This window comes from Epinephelus fuscoguttatus, linkage group LG3 (genome assembly GCF_011397635.1).
Source record: "Epinephelus fuscoguttatus linkage group LG3, E.fuscoguttatus.final_Chr_v1".
NCBI lineage: Eukaryota > Metazoa > Chordata > Actinopteri > Perciformes > Serranidae > Epinephelus > Epinephelus fuscoguttatus.
In genome coordinates, this window is record NC_064754.1 from 307,501 (window position 1) to 325,890 (window position 18,390).

General features: G+C 45.8%; 2 protein-coding genes across 2 annotated transcripts in view; both read left to right on the top strand.

The window, feature by feature from the left end:
- Positions 1 to 14,299, top strand: part of LOC125885881 (wiskott-Aldrich syndrome protein family member 3-like) — a 22,645-nt gene extending 8,346 nt beyond the window's left edge. Inside the window, exons 3-11 of the mRNA XM_049571697.1 lie at positions 418 to 552; positions 666 to 819; positions 3,416 to 3,533; positions 4,674 to 4,718; positions 4,792 to 4,916; positions 7,277 to 7,561; positions 7,691 to 7,821; positions 7,920 to 8,135; positions 10,168 to 14,299. Coding sequence (XP_049427654.1) covers positions 418 to 552; positions 666 to 819; positions 3,416 to 3,533; positions 4,674 to 4,718; positions 4,792 to 4,916; positions 7,277 to 7,561; positions 7,691 to 7,821; positions 7,920 to 8,135; positions 10,168 to 10,331 — 1,373 coding nt within the window. The 3' untranslated portion in view covers positions 10,332 to 14,299. The remainder of the gene's footprint in view (positions 1 to 417; positions 553 to 665; positions 820 to 3,415; positions 3,534 to 4,673; positions 4,719 to 4,791; positions 4,917 to 7,276; positions 7,562 to 7,690; positions 7,822 to 7,919; positions 8,136 to 10,167) is intronic.
- Positions 14,300 to 15,652: 1,353 nt separating this feature from the next.
- Positions 15,653 to 18,340, top strand: zgc:110222 (uncharacterized protein LOC550336 homolog). Its single transcript, XM_049571705.1, has 3 exons — positions 15,653 to 15,714; positions 16,185 to 16,467; positions 16,548 to 18,340. The coding sequence occupies exons 2-3, from the start codon at positions 16,209 to 16,211 to the stop codon at positions 16,754 to 16,756; spliced, it is 468 nt and encodes a 155-aa protein (XP_049427662.1). The 5' UTR covers positions 15,653 to 15,714; positions 16,185 to 16,208; the 3' UTR covers positions 16,757 to 18,340.
- The last annotated feature ends 50 nt before the right edge of the window (positions 18,341 to 18,390 follow it).

Below are 18,390 nucleotides of genomic sequence, written 5' to 3' on the forward strand. Positions count from 1 at the left end.
AGTCGATCAATTGATCAGTCAGTCAGTCAGTCAGTCAGTCAGTCGATCAATTGATCAGTCAGTCAGTCAGTCAGTCAGTCAGTCAGTCGATCAACTGATCAGTCAGTCAGTCAGTCAGTCAGTCAGTCAGTCGATCAACTGATCAGTCAGTCAGTCAGTCAGTCAGTCAGTCAGTCGATCAACTGATCAGTCAATGTGTTCACTGTTTTCTGTGGAGACTTAAGAGATGACCTCACTGTAAGACGTTCTGACTCTCTGATGGTCTCTGTCTTCTGATTGGACGTCCACTAACAGGTGAGGTGAGGTCAGACTCTCAGGTGAGTCACAGGTGAACTGCGGCAGGTTACAGTCTGTCTGGCATCTGTGTGACATCACTGCAGTGTAACACGGGCTTGGTGTGTTGTTGACTGCGTGCAGGTCGTCATGCGGAGGACATCTTCAGTGAGCTGTTCACAGAGGCCAACAGCTTCTACCTGAGGATGAGCAGCCTGCAGGAGCGTGTGGACCTGCTGGCTGTCAAGGTCACACAGCTGGACTCCACCGTGGAGGAAGGTTAGTCATCATCTTCATCACCATCACCATCATCGTCATCATCAGTCAGACAGTGACCCCAGGCTGATTCCCTCTTCACCGGCAGTGTCCTAACACACCTGTTTATGTCGTAGTGTCTCTGCAGGACATCAACATGAGGAAGGCTTTCAGGAGCAGCACCATCCAGGACCAGCAGGTGGTGTCACGGACCTCCATCCTCAACCCTGTTCTGGAAATGTACCAACGCTGCGACAAACCACCGCCCCTCAACATCCTGACTCCTTACAGGTCGGTCTAAACCCCGCCCCTCAACATCCTGACTCCTTACAGGTCGGTCTAAACCCCGCCCCTCAACGTCCTGACTCCTTATAGGTCGGTCTAAACCCCACCCCTCAACGTCCTGACTCCTTACAGGTCGGTCTAAACCCCGCCCCTCAACATCCTGACTCCTTACAGGTCGGTCTAAACCCCGCCCCTCAACGTCCTGACTCCTTACAGGTCGGTCTAAACCCCGCCCCTCAACGTCCTGACTCCTTACAGGTCGGTCTAAACCTCTCTAGCCTATCAGCTCAGCTCATTCAGACCAACAGGAAGTGATGTCTGCGTGTTGAAGCAGACTTCAGCCGTTTCTCAATACTCAAGTTTGGCAGTTCGGACTTGTGGACTTGGCAAGTTCGGACTTGGCAAGTCCACGCGAGAGTCCAGACTTCCCAAGAACAGGATGACGAGAGTACAGTCATTTCTGCAGCGAACTTGATGATGTCACCACCTCCGCTCGCCTTGGCTGTTGTACTGTGTTGTATACATGCATGTAGAATAAAACAATATAAACACAGCCCAGCCCTGCGTCTTTGCATAGACATTGTAAGAAATTAATATGTAGGCCTGTATGTTTTTAACGTTTCAACATATTTAGGCTAACTGACACACAAAAACATATAAATAGCCAAAATATTTTCATAAAACCTTTTTCTTTTAAAACCTTTTCCCCGCAGCTGGCTTCTGATTATAATCACAAGTCAAGTGCGGGGGAAAGTTTGTGGAGAGTTGGTGGTTATTGTGATCGTGAGCATTGGCGAGATCGAAATCAAAAATCAATAACGGACATGGATCGGAGAAGGCGTCTTGGCGCAGTTATTGCAGCAGGACTGCTGTACCTGCAGGCTGAGGAGGAGGCTGCAGCTGAGTAAGCAGATCCCAGAAAGACAGTGGAGGATGAGGATGAGGATGAGACGTGCGATGCTTGCATGTCTGTTCGATATGTTTGTCCAGTTGTGGACAAAGTACCCAGGAATATCACAACAAAGAACAAAAACTCAGTCACAAGTCAAAGTGCTGCATACCAAATCTGATTTGAGTAAAAGTACCTGGGTATTGTCAGCAGAATGTAGGACTACTTCAAATGAAGAGTTCAAAGTACTCATGATGCACAGTGACCCGATTTCAAGTGTTGTGATCATCATATATATGAATATGTATTGAGTATTAATTGATCAACGTCGGCTTCGGCAACTGATTTTAACAGCTGTCACTGGTGCACTAGTCTGATCTATAACAACACACAACAACTTGTAAATATGAAACAACAACATATAAAACAAACTATCTGAACAGTAATTATAGATATCAAATAAATGCAGCTTGAGCTGAATGCACAGTATTTCCCTCTCAGTATAAAGTAGCACAAAATGGAAATACCCAAAGTACAAGTACATCAGATTTGTACTTAAGTACAGTAGCTACTTGAGTAAATATACTTAGTTACTGTCCCTCACTGCATTTGTTTCATCATTATGCTTTCTGTCTACATTTTTATGGAGACGTGACAGTTTACTTGGTGCACCTAGAACAAACAACAGCAGTTTAACATTTTATTGAAGTGTTGAGTTGTAGACTGTGGTGCTGTTGAACTGTACTGGATTACACTGACAGCAGTTTGTCATTTAGTCTGTCCTCACCAATATAAATGGATCAAACAGGTCAGATGTTCAGAGGAGAAGTTTATTCAGACATCAGGTATACAATTCATATCAGATAATCAATATTTAAAATGCTGTAGAATAAATACTACAATAAATACAATTAATCTTCAAATACAATAAATAAATTACAATAAATTCTTAAAATCATTATTGAATGGTAAAAACACATAAATAAGCAAAAGAATACAAAGAACAATAACATGTTACAACATTTAATAATATAAGAATATATTTTACATAGTGAGACTGAATGTTGCCCATTAGACATTCCCCAAACGAACTACATGTCATATTTAACCACTACAGAGATATCAGCCACGAGGCTGCTCTCGGTGGGGCAGCCTGAGCGCTCATACACACGTTAATTATCTATGAGCGCTGACACCGCTGTCAACTAGCGGACCTCACATTCAGCTGGGCTCTATATTAAAACATTGACCACGGGTCTGACGTTTAAACTACGCATGAAAACACTACGTTCTGTGACAAAACAACAGTAACATATCTGTATGGCTAATTATGGCTTACAATTGTGCGCCTTTCCCTCACTTGTCATTTTCCAATGATTGTTGCAAAATGCATGCTGGGATACCTGGCTGTCTGAAGTCCACACAAGTCTGCTCCGATGCATCCCTGGTGAAATGGGTGTGGCAAGAACACATCCGGGAATTTGGACTGAACTTGGCCAGATGTGAACTTTGAATTGGAACAGCACTTGGGCTGTGACTGATGACGTGTCACAAGTCCACAAGAACACATATTGAGAAACAGCTTTTGTTTTTGTCAGTGTTTTTAATATCCTCCTGTGTTATTGGCTGCAGCTGATCCAACCTGAACCAATCAAAACTTTGGATGTGTGTGTGTGTGTGTGTGTGTGTGTGTGTGTGTGTGTGTGTGTGCAGGGACGATAAGAAGGACGGTCTGAAGTTCTACACCGACCCATCGTACTTCTTCAGCCTCTGGAGGGAAAAGATGCTGCAGGCCACCGAGAATAAACGCAAAGAGAAGAGACGACAGAAGGTCTGTCTGTGTCTCTGTCTGTCTGTGTCTCTGTCTGTCTGTGTCTCTGTTAGGGCTGTACCCAAATATTCGGATATTCGAATATTCGTTTCTATGGGTAGGTATTTGTTATGAAAATTTGGTATTCGATATTCGTTTTTTTATCTACTTTTTTTTTTTTTTTTTTACATTTTTTTTGGTGCTAAATGCAGTCTTTTTGTTGTTGGTAAATGTAGGTTATCGATAAAAATCAAAACTTTTAAATTGCATTTTTAAAATGTGAAAATATAGTATAGCCTACCAACGGAGCTTGTGCGCACGGCACGCTTGAGTGCATCCGTCTGAGGCTGTGGATCAATGCCAAGTTTTACCACTTAATCACTATTCCCTCTCACTTGTAGCTGTTTTTTCATTATCTTTTGAATTTAATATGAATTATGGAACCGTTGTCAATGTTTGTTTCCCCCGTTTTGTACAATAAATTATTGTTTAAAGTTTCAACAAGTTTCTTTTGGAGTGTGTGACACAATTGTGTTTTGAAAACGACCGCGGACTGTCACCTGCTCAACGCATCAGTACCTTCAGATGCCATGACAGTAATAGCCCATAATGTCAAAATATAATATTTATGATTTAACAGATGATCACTGCTGCCCGACCCGCAGGTCCATTTCCCCGCGGGTTACATGTCGACCCGCTCATCACTACTCAGCTCAGTCTATAAAGGCTGTACACAACAGTAAGGCTATAGACATTATATTCTATTCAGGCCGGCAGAACCAGCAGTGCATCAGCTCTACAGTGCACGGCACTGCTGATTAACCATTTCATTGCAGCACAGAGTGTCTGCCAGCAACCAGTTACTTGCAGAGGCTTCCTACAACTTGTTTCAACGGTTCCGATTTAACAAATTAAACAGGATCCGGTCGCCGCTGTGCAAAACTCCGCAATACAATTAGGTCCGACCGCCCCCCCCGCCCCCCCCCCGAACGAATATTCAAATACTCGTTATAAATTCTGCCAAAGGTCCCAATGTTAAAAAATGGTATTCAGGACAGCCCTAGTCTCTGTCTGTCTCTGTCTGTCGCTGTCTCTGTCTCTGTCTCTCTGAGTGTTTCCTTACATCACTTCCTGTCTGAAACAGCGTGTTTTTGTGTGTAGGAGCAGAAGCATGTGGAGGAGTCTTCAGGACGGGAGGTGAAGAAGGTGAGTGTCATCGTTCTCGAGTTTCTGTCATTCAGAATTCATCGTTAACAAACTTGTCGTTCTTCCTGTGAAGGTTCGGAAAGCTCGGAACAGGCGGCAGGAGTGGAACCTGATGGCGTACGACAAGGAGCTCCGTCCAGACGCTCGAGTGACACCATCACCTTACCACACCTCAGACGGTTCAATGTCACCTGACAGGTGAAGTGGCTTTAACAGCTTCCTGAGTAATATTTATATTTCAATCAATCAATCAATCAATTTTATTTATAAAGCCCAATATCACAAATCACAATTTGCCTCACAGGGCTTTACAGCATACGACATCCCTCTGTCCTTATGACCCTCACAGCTGATCAGGAAAAACTCCCCAAAAAACCCTTTAACGGGGAAAAAATAAATACATTTTTTTTTACTGATAAATGTTTTAATTCAGGACAGATTTCAAATGAAACGCAGAATAAAGTGATTTTGATAATATCACCGATCTAAGTTCAGATTTGATCAATTAATTTTTTTTCCCTTTTCCCCGTTAAAGGGTTTTTTGGGGAGTTTTTCCTGATCAGCTGTGAGGGTCATAAGGACAGAGGGATGTCGTATGCTGTAAAGCCCTGTGAGGCAAATTGTGATTTGTGATATTGGGCTTTATAAATACAACTGATTGATTGATTGATAAATGGTGTCAGGTGTCTGTCGCTGTGTCACACAGAGCTCTGCTGTAACTTTAGATCCTCAGTGTTTTGACTCTACGTTTCACTGGATGTGTGCTTTTAGTCACAATGGGATCGTTATTTAATAAAAACAATCTTCAGACACCATCATGTTCGGCCTGGCACAAACCATCGCCATCGATAGTAGAGGGTTGGACTCCACTCTTCTCCACTCTGGTGTTGCTGCCTCAGCCGCTGCTGCTCCTGTTCCTGCTCCAGCCGTCGGCTCTGAGGAACCCTGGGTCAGGCTTGGAGCTAAACCCAAAGCTCCAGTCAACTCCACTCCGGAGTCCTGGACTGTGGTCGGCGAACACAAAAGGAAGGGTGGACTTCCTATTTGCAGTCCCTCAGCCTGCAGCATCCAGCTGGAGAATTGGTACGATATCCTTGATGAACACGATTTCCCTCCATTGACTAAGAGTCCACAGTCTCCTCCACCACCCATGATGCCACATGGGTCCAGCAGCTCCACATCCCCCCAGCTTACCCAGCAAACTCTCCTGGGCTGCCCCCTCAGCCCACGCCCTGCAATCAAAGCCAATTTACACTCCGGCTCCAAGGGGCTCTACTTCCTGCTGAAGATTAACTTCATTTTGGCTCCGGTGGGCCCTGGTCCTCGCTCCTCTGACCATCCTCCTCCATCTGCTCACCAGCAGCTCCCCCCAACCCCCTGGTCATCAGTGACTCAATTGTGAGGCACATCAGGAGACGATCAGCTGTTTCCAAGGCGCTAAGGTGGCTAAAATCACGGCCTCCTGGAGAAACATCCCTGTGTTGGGAATGTTAGAATCCATGTGGGCTGTGATGACACTTCTGACCAGACATCCCAAATATTAAAGCAGGATTTTAACCGGGCTCCTCCCTTCAGTTTGTGGCTCCAATCCGTCTGCCGAGGACACCAGTTTCCTTTACAATTTTAACGCCCTGCAGTCATCCGTCCTCTAATCTGAGAGACATGTCCATCCCAGACCAAGGACAGGGACTCTAACACAGGACTTATTTTACAGGGTTTTAACGCCGCCTCTGTTTAACTGTCCCACATCTACACAGCAAACGCGACACGACACAGGTCATTCTTACTCAGACTATGGCTCAGTAGCTCCCCCTTGTGCTCAGGTGCCGTCGATGTCTGCAGTCAGCGGGAGCAGGTCAAAACTCACGGTGAGGTCATCTGATCTCCCATTAGTTACTCTCCCGTATCAGGAAGAATTCACTGCCTGTCAGACACAATCACTTCAAGGGCTCTAATATGCTTCCTGTTGCCAGTCGACCATAACCTCCTGCACATTAAAGTGTGACCACGTCAAAATGGCCCTTTGAAAAGTGCGGCCACTCTGTGATGCGTCGCTTATCATTAACCATCTCATAGATAAACTTGTTTGTATGTTTCTGACAGAAACATGTCTGAAGGACGGCGGAGCAGCTGATGGAAGCGTCACCTCCTGGTTTTAGTCTCACTTATTCTGACAGGTCAGGGAAAAAGTCCAATGGGTCAAAATGGTTTTTATTGGTCATTTCAGCTCCTTCGAGCATCAAGCTCACATTTCAAACAGTCTGTCCAGAGACCTCCTCCACAGTGTTCTCTGACCTCTGATCAGCAGTCAGCACTAATCATGATCGCCGTTTGTCACACATGATGTGTTCAAGGACCAAACAATAATTTCTGTTTTCACTCACATAGAAGAAGACCTGTTGCATTATGGGAGCGTGTGTATTCAGTGTTTGTACAGTGTTTGGAATGTTCTGTAATAAAAACAGTTGACGAAATGTTCCGTCGGTCCTCAGCAGGATGACCCTGATGACCTGAACTGAACCGTCACACCTCGTTAACCGCCATCCTCCCTCCTCCAGGTCAGGGATGTCAGACGACACGTCTTTCCTCTCCGCTGCTCACCACCATGACGCCCAGGGGCATGATGGGAAGGATCATGTCACAGTGGCCACAGGTGGAAGTGGTCAGACTCAGTCGCTGGACCGCGCCCTTCGACCTGCCTCTGCATCCTCTGCAGTCACCACAGCAACCGCGCGCCAGCACTCACTGGGCCGCAACCAGCCGCATCATCACCACCACCAGCCACCACTCGCCGGCTCAGCCAATCAGAATGGAGCACGGCCTAATACTGCCAAGGAGGCCAAGTACACACACACACACACACACACACTCACATACACACACACACACACACACACACACACACACACACAGAGTGTTAACGGTTTCATCACGTGACTCATGATTGACCTTTGACCTTGGTCTCTCTTCAGTGACCATCAGATCCCTCCGGCCCCCCCACCACCCCCCCCTCTCATGCCATCAGCTGGACAGATGGCATTCCCCAACAACACTGCTGCCATGGCAACACCGCTGCATCCAGCAGCTGCTCCTGGTAACCAAGGTAACAGACATGTTGTTGTATTAACTCCTTTGTTGTTACTTTCTGCAGTGTGTGTTTGGTGTGCAGCAGCTGGAGTCCCTTCATGTCTGTGCCTCCAGGTGGCGCTGCTGTCCTCTCTCGGCCCTACAGCCCCTCCCCTCCCCCACCCCCCCCAGCCAACTATGCCCCCTCCCCCTCACGGCCCGGAGGCCAGGCCCCACCCTCGGCCAATGCACCTCCAGTGCCACCGGCAACAGATGGCAGGAAGCCGCCGGGTGGACCAAACTTTCCGATGAACGACGCCCGTAGTGACCTGCTGGCTGCGATACGCCGAGGTCAGCTGTTATACTGTAAACATCCTTAGCTACATCCTGTCTCTGTAGGTCATCTAGAACTCATAGAACCAGAGTTACATCCTGTCTCTGTAGGTCATCTAGAACTCATAGAACCAGAGCTACATCCGGTCTCTGTAGGTCATCTAGAACTCATAGAACCAGAGTTACATCCTGTCTCTGTAGGTCATCTAGAACTCATAGAACCAGAGTTACATCCTGTCTCTGTAGGTCATCTAGAACTCAAAGAACCAGAGTTACATCCTGTCTCTGTAGGTCATCTAGAACTCATAGAACCAGAGCTACATCCTGTCTCTGTAGGTCATCTAGAACTCATAGAACCAGAGTTACATCCTGTCTCTGTAGGTCATCTAGAACTCATAGAACCAGAGTTACATCCTGTCTCTGTAGGTCATCTAGAACTCATAGAACCAGAGTTACATCCTGTCTCTGTAGGTCATCTAGAACTCATAGAACCAGAGTTACATCCTGTCTCTGTAGGTCATCTAGAACTCATAGAACCAGAGTTACATCCTGTCTCTGTAGGTCATCTAGAACTCATAGAACCAGAGTTACATCCTGTCTCTGTAGGTCATCTAGAACTCATAGAACCAGAGTTACATCCTGTCTCTGTAGGTCATCTAGAACTCAAAGAACCAGAGTTACATCCTGTCTCTGTAGGTAATCTAGAACTCAAAGAACCAGAGTTACATCCTGTCTCTGTAGGTCATCTAGAACTCATAGAACCAGAGTTACATCCTGTCTCTGTAGGTCATCTAGAACTCATAGAACCAGAGCTACATCCTGTCTCTGTAGGTCATCTAGAACTCATAGAACCAGAGCTACATCCTGTCTCTGTAGGTAATCTAGAACTCAAAGAACCAGAGTTACATCCTGTCTCTGTAGGTAATCTAGAACTCATAGAACCAGAGTTACATCCTGTCTCTGTAGGTAATCTAGAACTCATAGAACCAGAGTTACATCCTGTCTCTGTAGGTCATCTAGAACTCATAGAACCAGAGCTACATCCGGTCTCTGTAGGTCATCTAGAACTCATAGAACCAGAGTTACATCCTGTCTCTGTAGGTCATCTAGAACTCATAGAACCAGAGTTACATCCTGTCTCTGTAGGTCATCTAGAACTCAAAGAACCAGAGTTACATCCTGTCTCTGTAGGTAATCTAGAACTCATAGAACCAGAGCTACATCCTGTCTCTGTAGGTCATCTAGAACTCATAGAACCAGAGCTACATCCTGTCTCTGTAGGTCATCTAGAACTCATAGAACCAGAGTTACATCCTGTCTCTGTAGGTCATCTAGAACTCATAGAACCAGAGTTACATCCTGTCTCTGTAGGTCATCTAGAACTCAAAGAACCAGAGTTACATCCTGTCTCTGTAGGTCATCTAGAACTCATAGAACCAGAGTTACATCCTGTCTCTGTAGGTCATCTAGAACTCATAGAACCAGAGTTACATCCTGTCTCTGTAGGTCATCTAGAACTCATAGAACCAGAGTTACATCCTGTCTCTGTAGGTCATCTAGAACTCATAGAACCAGAGTTACATCCTGTCTCTGTAGGTCATCTAGAACTCAAAGAACCAGAGTTACATCCTGTCTCTGTAGGTCATCTAGAACTCATAGAACCAGAGTTACATCCTGTCTCTGTAGGTCATCTAGAACTCATAGAACCAGAGTTAGGGGGCGATCACACCTACATGGAGTGCTAGAAACAAGACGCCAGTAAGATTCCCTGTGATGCGGCGCATCTGACTGGTTTTCAAGCATTTTTTTATGACAAGCATCTTTCTGGCATCTTTTTAGACGCACGTTTGTAGACGCTGAAAGTTGAAATAATCTCAACGTTTGGGCGTCAGGCGGCAGTAGCACCATCGCTCCATCTTGGGTCCATTTTCAGGCATTTCAAGCGTCTTTGAAGCGTCCGCGTTTCTAGCACCAACTGTAGGTGTGATCGGCCCTTTACTGTGCTGTGGTCTAACATGTCATTGAGGTTCTGGTTCCTTCTGGTCTGCAGGGATCCAGTTGAGGAAGGTTCAGGAGCAGCGTGAGCAGGAGGAAGCAAAGAAACGAGAGCCCACAGGAAATGATGTCGCCACCATCCTGTCGCGACGCATTGCCGTAGAGTACAGCGAATCAGAGGAGGAGTCTGAACCCGAGGACCAGGAGTGGTCCGACTGAGGAGAGGAGAACGTCATAAAAACAGAGCCCAGATCAGTCACAACCTCAAACTGTCACAGGAAGTAAACAACATAAAAACAAAGTCTGGAGAAAATTTTGACGATGCAGACACTAGTTGAAAATGTTCCTTAATTGTCAGAATCAGTGAATATTATTAGTTTATTGTTCTCATCAGCAGTTAATGTATATATTATGTTCAACAAGCTGGAGGTGGAGCCTGAATGTGGATGCAGAGAAATATTACGTACAGTTACCTCAGCTGGCGGACAGCAGATGTCAAAATTATTCTTTGACAAAAAGTTCTGAAATTTCCTGATCTGCTTCCTGCTCCTCAGAGGATGAACCCCGTAGATGTTAATGACTCCATCATCTTCCTGTTAACTCCACCTGCAGGACAAACTGCTCAGACTGAGGGAACAGACCTCTGCAGCCTGCAGGGGCCGCTAATGCCAACACAGACGTCACCTCCGAACAGCTGCACTGGAAATATTTGATAAGGAACCTTGAAACGGACTCAGATGAAGAATCGATGAACTCTGAGCAGCAGGCTGTCAGTGCTAAGGAGGACACTAATGACAAGACGCTAACGACAAGACATTAACAAGGCGTTAGGCAGCTGTAAATCTGTTGAGATGATTAAACTCTGTTTCCTGGTTGTTTTCAAGGAAACTGTAAAGGAAGGAAAAGTCATGACGTCACTGACGACATTTGAATTTAGCATTTGAGCCAGACTTTAGTCCCAACATTCAACTCGTCACACATCGCCGCTTTGTCATAGGACTGTCACCTCTATGTATCACGTTCTAGGTGTCTTCCTGTGTCTGCTGTTGACGTTGCGGGACGCTGAAACCAACGCCGTGGACATCAACAAAAACACATGGTTTCGGAAAAAACATACTTTGGCTCTACGTTCATACAGGAAGTGACCAGCTCCCAAGCCAAAGTCCAGTGTTTGTTGGACCCGTCCACTTCCCCTCCCGCCTGCTCTATAGCGACCGTTCAGCTCCTTATATCATGTCATCACTGGCAGTGTTTCAAACTGACGCCATCCTGTGGCTTATCACACCACTGCGACAGGTTGCTTTTGGTGTCGGTGTCTGAGGCTTAACTCACTGACAAAGCGCCGGTATTTGATGACTTCAGAATGAGAATGGGCCGTAGGTATTATCGGGGGTCAAATCAAACTATAACCCATCGTATCTTTGTTGTTTCACCTTTGACTGAAAAATCCTCCCACCAGATTCAGATTTTATCTAGACGTGTTTGTTTGTTTACCTCGTTACAGGAGTCCAAACGGATTGTGTCTCTAGATAGCTAAATGCTACCTGGGTTAGTGGCTACATGTGTTAGGTTATCAATAACTAACCAACTTTAAACTGGTAATGATATTTAATAACATTCAGGAGTGCTAACGTTACATGTTTACTATTATTGTCAGGGGGTGGCACTAGGACCTTCATCACTTACTGATACTTTTACTTTGTTTGTTCATGAACTAAGTTAGCATCTGCACTTTGTTTAGTTAACGATAGCCAGCAGGCAACCTACATTAATTTGACCCTTAAACATCAGTAATCAATAATCAATAATCCTGATGAAGGTGAAGAAACAAGACAGACAGCTGTGGTGTTGGTGAGTGATGACAGATGTTACCGCCTGGTGCAGCTAGCTAACGTTAGTACAAAGGTAAATGACCGAGGCAGACTGTGAGACATGACGGCACACCCTCACTCCTGGGTTTCAGATATTTATCAAACTGACAGATCAATGATTAGAACCATTAATGAAGTGATGTTGTTCTAATCACAGTGTGATCAGTGACGACTGCTCCATCTCTTCAGGGATCAGATGTAACGGCAGGTTGTGTTCACACCTGTCCTGTTTGGTTCGGTTCAGTCAAACTGAGGTTGGTTTGTCCCCTCAGTTCAGTTCATTTGTGCAGGTGTACACACACTAAACCAACCAGACTGAGACCACGTTTACACATAGCCGGGTATTTAGAGAAACGAATATCCCCCCTGTTTTCAGTAATAACATCGTGCATACAACATCGTTTTCAAAAATGTTGTCATTTACATGAACCCGGATAAATACGCCGTCGAGTGCCATCATAACTATGCCAAACCTATGGGCGGCAGTGTAGAGAGAAGGATGAAGCCATGCAAGCCAATCAGAATCCTCAGAATCGACAACAACAACAACAACAATGAATAAGACGCGCGACTTCCTGTTCCTTTCAAAACAGTAAACATGGCGAGAGGTTCGTTTGTGTGGACTGACAGTGAAGTGGAGCTACTCCTAAATGTTGCTTTAAACAACGGATTTCCATTGGATGCGCGTCCGTTGCGGAATGGCAGCGCTGGTTATCGTTATCGTTATTGACGTGCTCAGCCGTCCGTCAACACCCACCAGCTACGTTCGCTGTGCGGAGCGGTGCAGCTCCGCCGGAAGACATCTCGGTGCACTGCCATGATTAATATCTCCACGTCCATGGTGTCAACAGGGTGAAATGACATCTGAAAACCTTTGACCTGTTGACTTCAGGTCCCTTTGCGTGTAAACAAGAGGCCAAACCACATGAAAATATGTCTGGTTCCAAAGGAACTCTGGTGCGGTTGGTTTGTGGTGAGAAGGTGTTGCGACCTGGATGTGAAGCAACTGCAGTCACATGACACATTGTTTGGGTTAAACATGAGCATGTTACAGTCCTGGAGGATTATTAATGTGCACCTCCTCCTGTACTGCCTTAACATGCACATTCAGCACATCCAATGCATCAAAACATTGTTTTCTAGTTGGAGCCGCGTTTGCCTCGTTTTCAAACTGTATGCTTTGACTAAAATGAACAATGACAGCAGTATAGTCCACGATGAGCAGCGCTAAAATCAACCTGCGTAGATGTCCCTCCATTGTGACATTAGAAAGTGTCACATTTATCTTGCAAGTGTACTCTTCTTCAACGTTTGCTTTACTTCCTGGATTTTTCCCACATGGAAATTCTGACCAATCAAGAGCAGCTTTCTCACACAAGGCATTTGATCTGGTCCTCTTGTAAATGCTGCCGTGAGAACACCAACCAACTCTAGGCAATTATACAACTTTGGAACAACATGAGTCCCTGATTCAGACCAGAGGAGACCACTCTGTGTCAGATATCACGGAGCCAACAGGAGCTATGATCAGTTTATGTCCAATAACGAGGAAAACTAACAAACACGTAGATAAAAAATAGTTGACATCACCTCAGGCGTGTTTTTAATCAGGTGGGAGGAGTTAACAGTGACAGGTGACACAGCAGAGATCTGATGGATTATAGTTTGATGTGACTCCTCCCACATGTCACTGACATCATCACTTCTTCTGTTCCTGGTTGTTTTTCTTCTTCATGGATAAAAAGTTTTTTATTTGTGCTCAGATCAGCTGTTTCTCTGTCAAACTTCTGATCTTCATGTTTAGAGATTTTCTTATTTTGTTTTCAGTCCTCTGACTTTTCAGATTTTAGTGGATCATCTGACGGCAGCGGTTTGTTCAAGTGTAAATATTTTCTTTGGACGTGTTTCTTCTTCGCTGATTCCAGCCTCTGACTCATTAGTTGCTATGGTAACCATGAACATCGGTGAGATGCTCTGTCAATCACATGCTGCTTTGCGTTCTAATGATTACTTCCTCCTCAGTCAGCGCCGTCTGGTGTCCCATGATTCTCTTTGTGTGACATCATGTGTCGTCGTTGTGCAGCATGTGGCGTGTGAAGTTGTGACATCATCTGTGTTAACAGGAAGCAGTAAAACGATGACATCATCTAGTGAAGTAAAAACTGCAGTCCATTTGTGTGATGTTGGCTGCGGCTGATGATGTAAACCACTTCCTGTCCTGTAGCTTCTGTGATTGGTTGTACTGATATATTGATTTATTGATCCGTGCTGTGATTCTGCATGTTGGTGGAAAACGTGACGACTTATAAAACTGAAGAGAAACTTACTGACAGCTGCTGCTCTTCTTCATTGAGTTAGCTGCTAACTGCTAACAGCTGCTGCTCTTCTTCATTGAGTTAGCTGCTAACTGCTAACAGCTGCTGTTCTTCTTTGAGTTAGCTGCTAACAGCTGCTGCTCTTCTTCTTTGAGTTAGCTGCTAACTGCTAACAGCTGCTGCTCTTCTTCATTGAGTTAGCTGCTAACTGCTAACAGCTGCTGTTCTTCTTTGAGTTAGCTGCTAACTGCTAACAGCTGCTGTTCTTCTTTGAGTTAGCTGCTAACAGCTGCTGCTGCTCTTCTTCTTTGAGTTAGCTGCTAACTGCTAACAGCTGCTGCTCTTCTTCATTGAGTTAGCTGCTAACTGCTAACAGCTGCTGTTCTTCTTCGAGTTAGCTGCTAACTGTTAACAGCTGCTGCTCTTCTTCGAGTTAGCTGCTAACAGCTGCTGCTCTTCTTTGAGTTAGCTGCTAACTGCTAACAGCTGCTGTTCTTCTTTGAGTTAGCTGCTAACAGCTGCTGCTGTTCTTCTTTGAGTTAGCTGCTAACTGCTGCTGCTCCTCTTCTTCTTTGGGTTAGCTGCTAACTGCTACTGTTCTTCTTCTTTGAGTTAGCTGCTAACTGCTAACAGCTGCTGTTCTTCTTTGAGTTAGCTGCTAACAGCTGCTGCTGTTCTTCTTTGAGTTAGCTGCTAACTGCTGCTGCTCTTCTTCTTTGAGTTAGCTGCTAACTGCTACTGTTCTTCTTCTTTGAGTTAGCCGCTATCTGCTAACAGCTGCTGTTCTTCTTTTTTGAGTTAGCCACTAACTGCTAGCCTCTTCTTAAATCTCCCACAGTGGGTTGCACATAGAACGTGTCAAGATGTCCCTCCTGTCCTGTCCGTGATCCGTCCTGTCGTCTGTCCCTTTAACACAAACATCAGGTCAGCGCTGTTTCTACCTTTGATGATTAAAAGGTGCGACACCTCTGTACCTGCACTCTGTGATTGTGTGCGCACAGCTCTCAACATGGAGGTCACTGAGCCGGCAGCTAACAATGCTAACAGAGCGCGTTCTGTCTCCTATATAACCATGAAAGAATGTACGTTTGAGGACGGTCCTGACGGTTGTTTGTATCTGACTGAGGCACAAATGTCTGATTGTCTGAGACGTCTCTCAGGGACAGTGGGTCCAAGCCGTTGGCCATCAGCTGATCATCCTGTCACAGCAGTTTAGGTTAAATAAAGTTTTCCTCTTTAACAGTTCTGTTCTTCCACAGCAGTAGAACGTCACTATCACCATGATATCCAGGTAACCCCCCCCCCCCCCTCACCTGTGGAGGGCAGCAGAGCCGCCGAGCTGCACGAAGAAGAAGAAGAAGAAGAAGAAGAAGAAGAAGAAGAAGAAGAAGAACCGAGCGGAGCCTGGAGCATGTCGTGAGTCTGACTGATTTTTAGCGTCGTTACATTTTGATGTATCTGCAAACACTGACAGACAGTGTCCGCAGAGGACGCGTCCCGCCCGGGCGGAGACCGCCGCGCACCAAACTCCGTTAACAAATCAGGCACATTACTGTTTCCTGTAAAAACACATAAATATATTTGAGCTGTTGAACAAATCAAGTGTCAGAAACAACTTGTCTCCCGATCGGCGCTAGGCAGATAACATCAGTTAGTCTAGTCATGCTTTTAATACAAAAAGTAAATGAAGGAGTGAGATGATTAGTGTTAGCTGATCAAATAAACTTCGACAGATCATGTGTTAATAAATGAAACTGACACGTTTGTGTTCATGCAGGACGTGTGTGTGTGTTGGGGTTTTGGTTGAGTTTGATTAATCACCCCGTCAGCTGAAATAATATCATGAGAAATGTCTGATTAATGATGTGACATGTTTCTGGATGCAGGTGAGCAGGACTTTCTCCTGAGACATGTCGGTGCAGGTGTGGTGTCTGTCGTTCCGGCAGCCGTACGCTGGTCTGGTTCTGGACGGAGTGAAGACGGTGGAGAGCCGCTGGAGGCCCCTGCTTGCCCCGCTGGAGAACCAAACCCTGGGGGTCCACATCGCCCAGCGGGACTGGGAGGGGGAGGAGTGGAGGGCGGTGCTGAGCGGAGCGCTGGGAATGAACCGGGTTCAGATCCAAACACTCCTGGAGTCCGGAGAGAGGTTCGGCCGCGGCGTGGTAGCAGGTGGGAAATGATGTCAGTCTGATAATCCTCATAGTCTACGAGATGCACCTGAAGGCATCACATGTGTAAACCTCTTTCAGGATTGGTGGATGTGGGAGGGACATGGCTGTGCCCCGCCTCCCTGCAGGGGGAGGAGCTACAGTGCATGGAGCGCTCGGCTGTTCTGACTGGTCTTCAGGAGAAACACCTGACTCACCTGTCCAACCCTCGCTGGCTGAAGGAGCCTCTGAGTGTCAGGGGGGGTCGGGACCTCTGGACCGTGGACATCCCAGCTGAGCTGTTACCGTGATGACACTCACTCACAGATCACACAGAGCTCTGCAGCAGACGTCTTATTGGAGGATTCATCAGACGCTGATGTTCCTGTGCTGCAGGAAGAAGTTAGCATGTTAGCACTTCCTGTTCCCTCGGCTTGAAGTCAATCCAAACGTCCTCCGTGTGGACCAGCGGACCTCAGTCATACGTACTGTTCTTTGTCATCACGTCAGCTCTCAGTGCAGAGACTGCCAGCCGTTGATCGACAGCCGTCAAGACTGTTTATTTGTTGCCATGGAAACCTTCAAGCGACTGTTACAATCAGGGTAACTACTGTCGTATCGTGTCCCCTCATCATCAGGCTGCAGTAACACACTCTGTCACCTGTATCTCACCATGTTGAATGTTATTTCTGACCGACATGACTCAAGTAAAGTCTTAATATTCCACAGTAACATGGGCGTCATGTTGTAGTCACTATGGCAATGAATTCTGGGTAATTAAATCAGTGAAGTATGCAGACAGTGCACTTTGGGCCCCTGTGGCCTGGATGAATTGTGGATTTGGGGCCCTCAGTGCTTCCAGACTTCCTAAGAATGCGCACACAAAGTCCACAAGTCTGCGAGTGCGGTGAAGTCTGGACGTTTTTGTCTTTGTCGTGCTGTCAGTGTGTGGTTTGACCCCAAGACACTGAAACAGTCAAAGGTTTATTTATTCTAATGACACGTAAATATTCAAATATACCATCATGGATTTACTGAATCTTTTTTTTTCAAGTCAAAAGCACAGTTTAAATGTTTTTAATGGTCTGGGTAACACGGAGTTAATACCCTGCAGCATTAACCCCGTGTTACCCAGACCATTGAAAACTCGGATGGTTGAACTGACTGACTCACCGTGGTGACGTTAAGTCATGTGACTGTGGTGACATTAAGTCATGTGACTGGTGACATTAAGTCATGTGACTGTGGTGACGTTAAGTCATGTGACCGTGGTGACGTTAAGTCATGTGACTGTGGTGACATTAAGTCATGTGACTGGTGACATTAAGTCATGTGACTGTGGTGACATTAAGTCATGTGACTGGCGACATTAAGTCATGTGACTGGTGACGTTAAGTCATGTGACTGGTGACATTAAGTCATGTGACTGTGGTGACGTTAAGTCATGTGACTGTGGTGACATTAAGTCATGTGACTGGCGACATTAAGTCATGTGACTGTGGTGACATTAAGTCATGTGACTGGCGACATTAAGTCATGTGACTGGTGACATTAAGTCATGTGACTGTGGTGACATTAAGTCATGTGACTGGCGACATTAAGTCATGTGACTGGTGACGTTAAGTCATGTGACTGTGGTGACGTTAAGTCATGTGACTGTGGTGACATTAAGTCATGTGACTGGTGACGTTAAGTCATGTGACTGTGGTGACATTAAGTCATGTGACTGGTGACGTTAAGTCATGTGACTGTGGTGACATTAAGTCATGTGACTGGCGACATTAAGTCATGTGACTGGTGACGTTAAGTCATGTGACTGTGGTGACGTTAAGTCATGTGACTGGCGACATTAAGTCATGTGACTGGTGACGTTAAGTCATGTGACTGTGGTGACATTAAGTCATGTGACTGGTGACATTAAGTCATGTGACTGTGGTGACGTTAA

Excerpts from the sequence above, each read along its gene's own strand:
- zgc:110222 (XM_049571705.1), top strand. The coding sequence starts at position 16,209 with ATGTCGGTGCAGGTGTGGTGTCTGTCGTTCCGGCAGCCGTACGCTGGT. Across the intron at positions 16,468-16,547 it reads CGGCCGCGGCGTGGTAGCAG|GATTGGTGGATGTGGGAGGG; the intron begins GTGGGAAATGAT and ends AACCTCTTTCAG.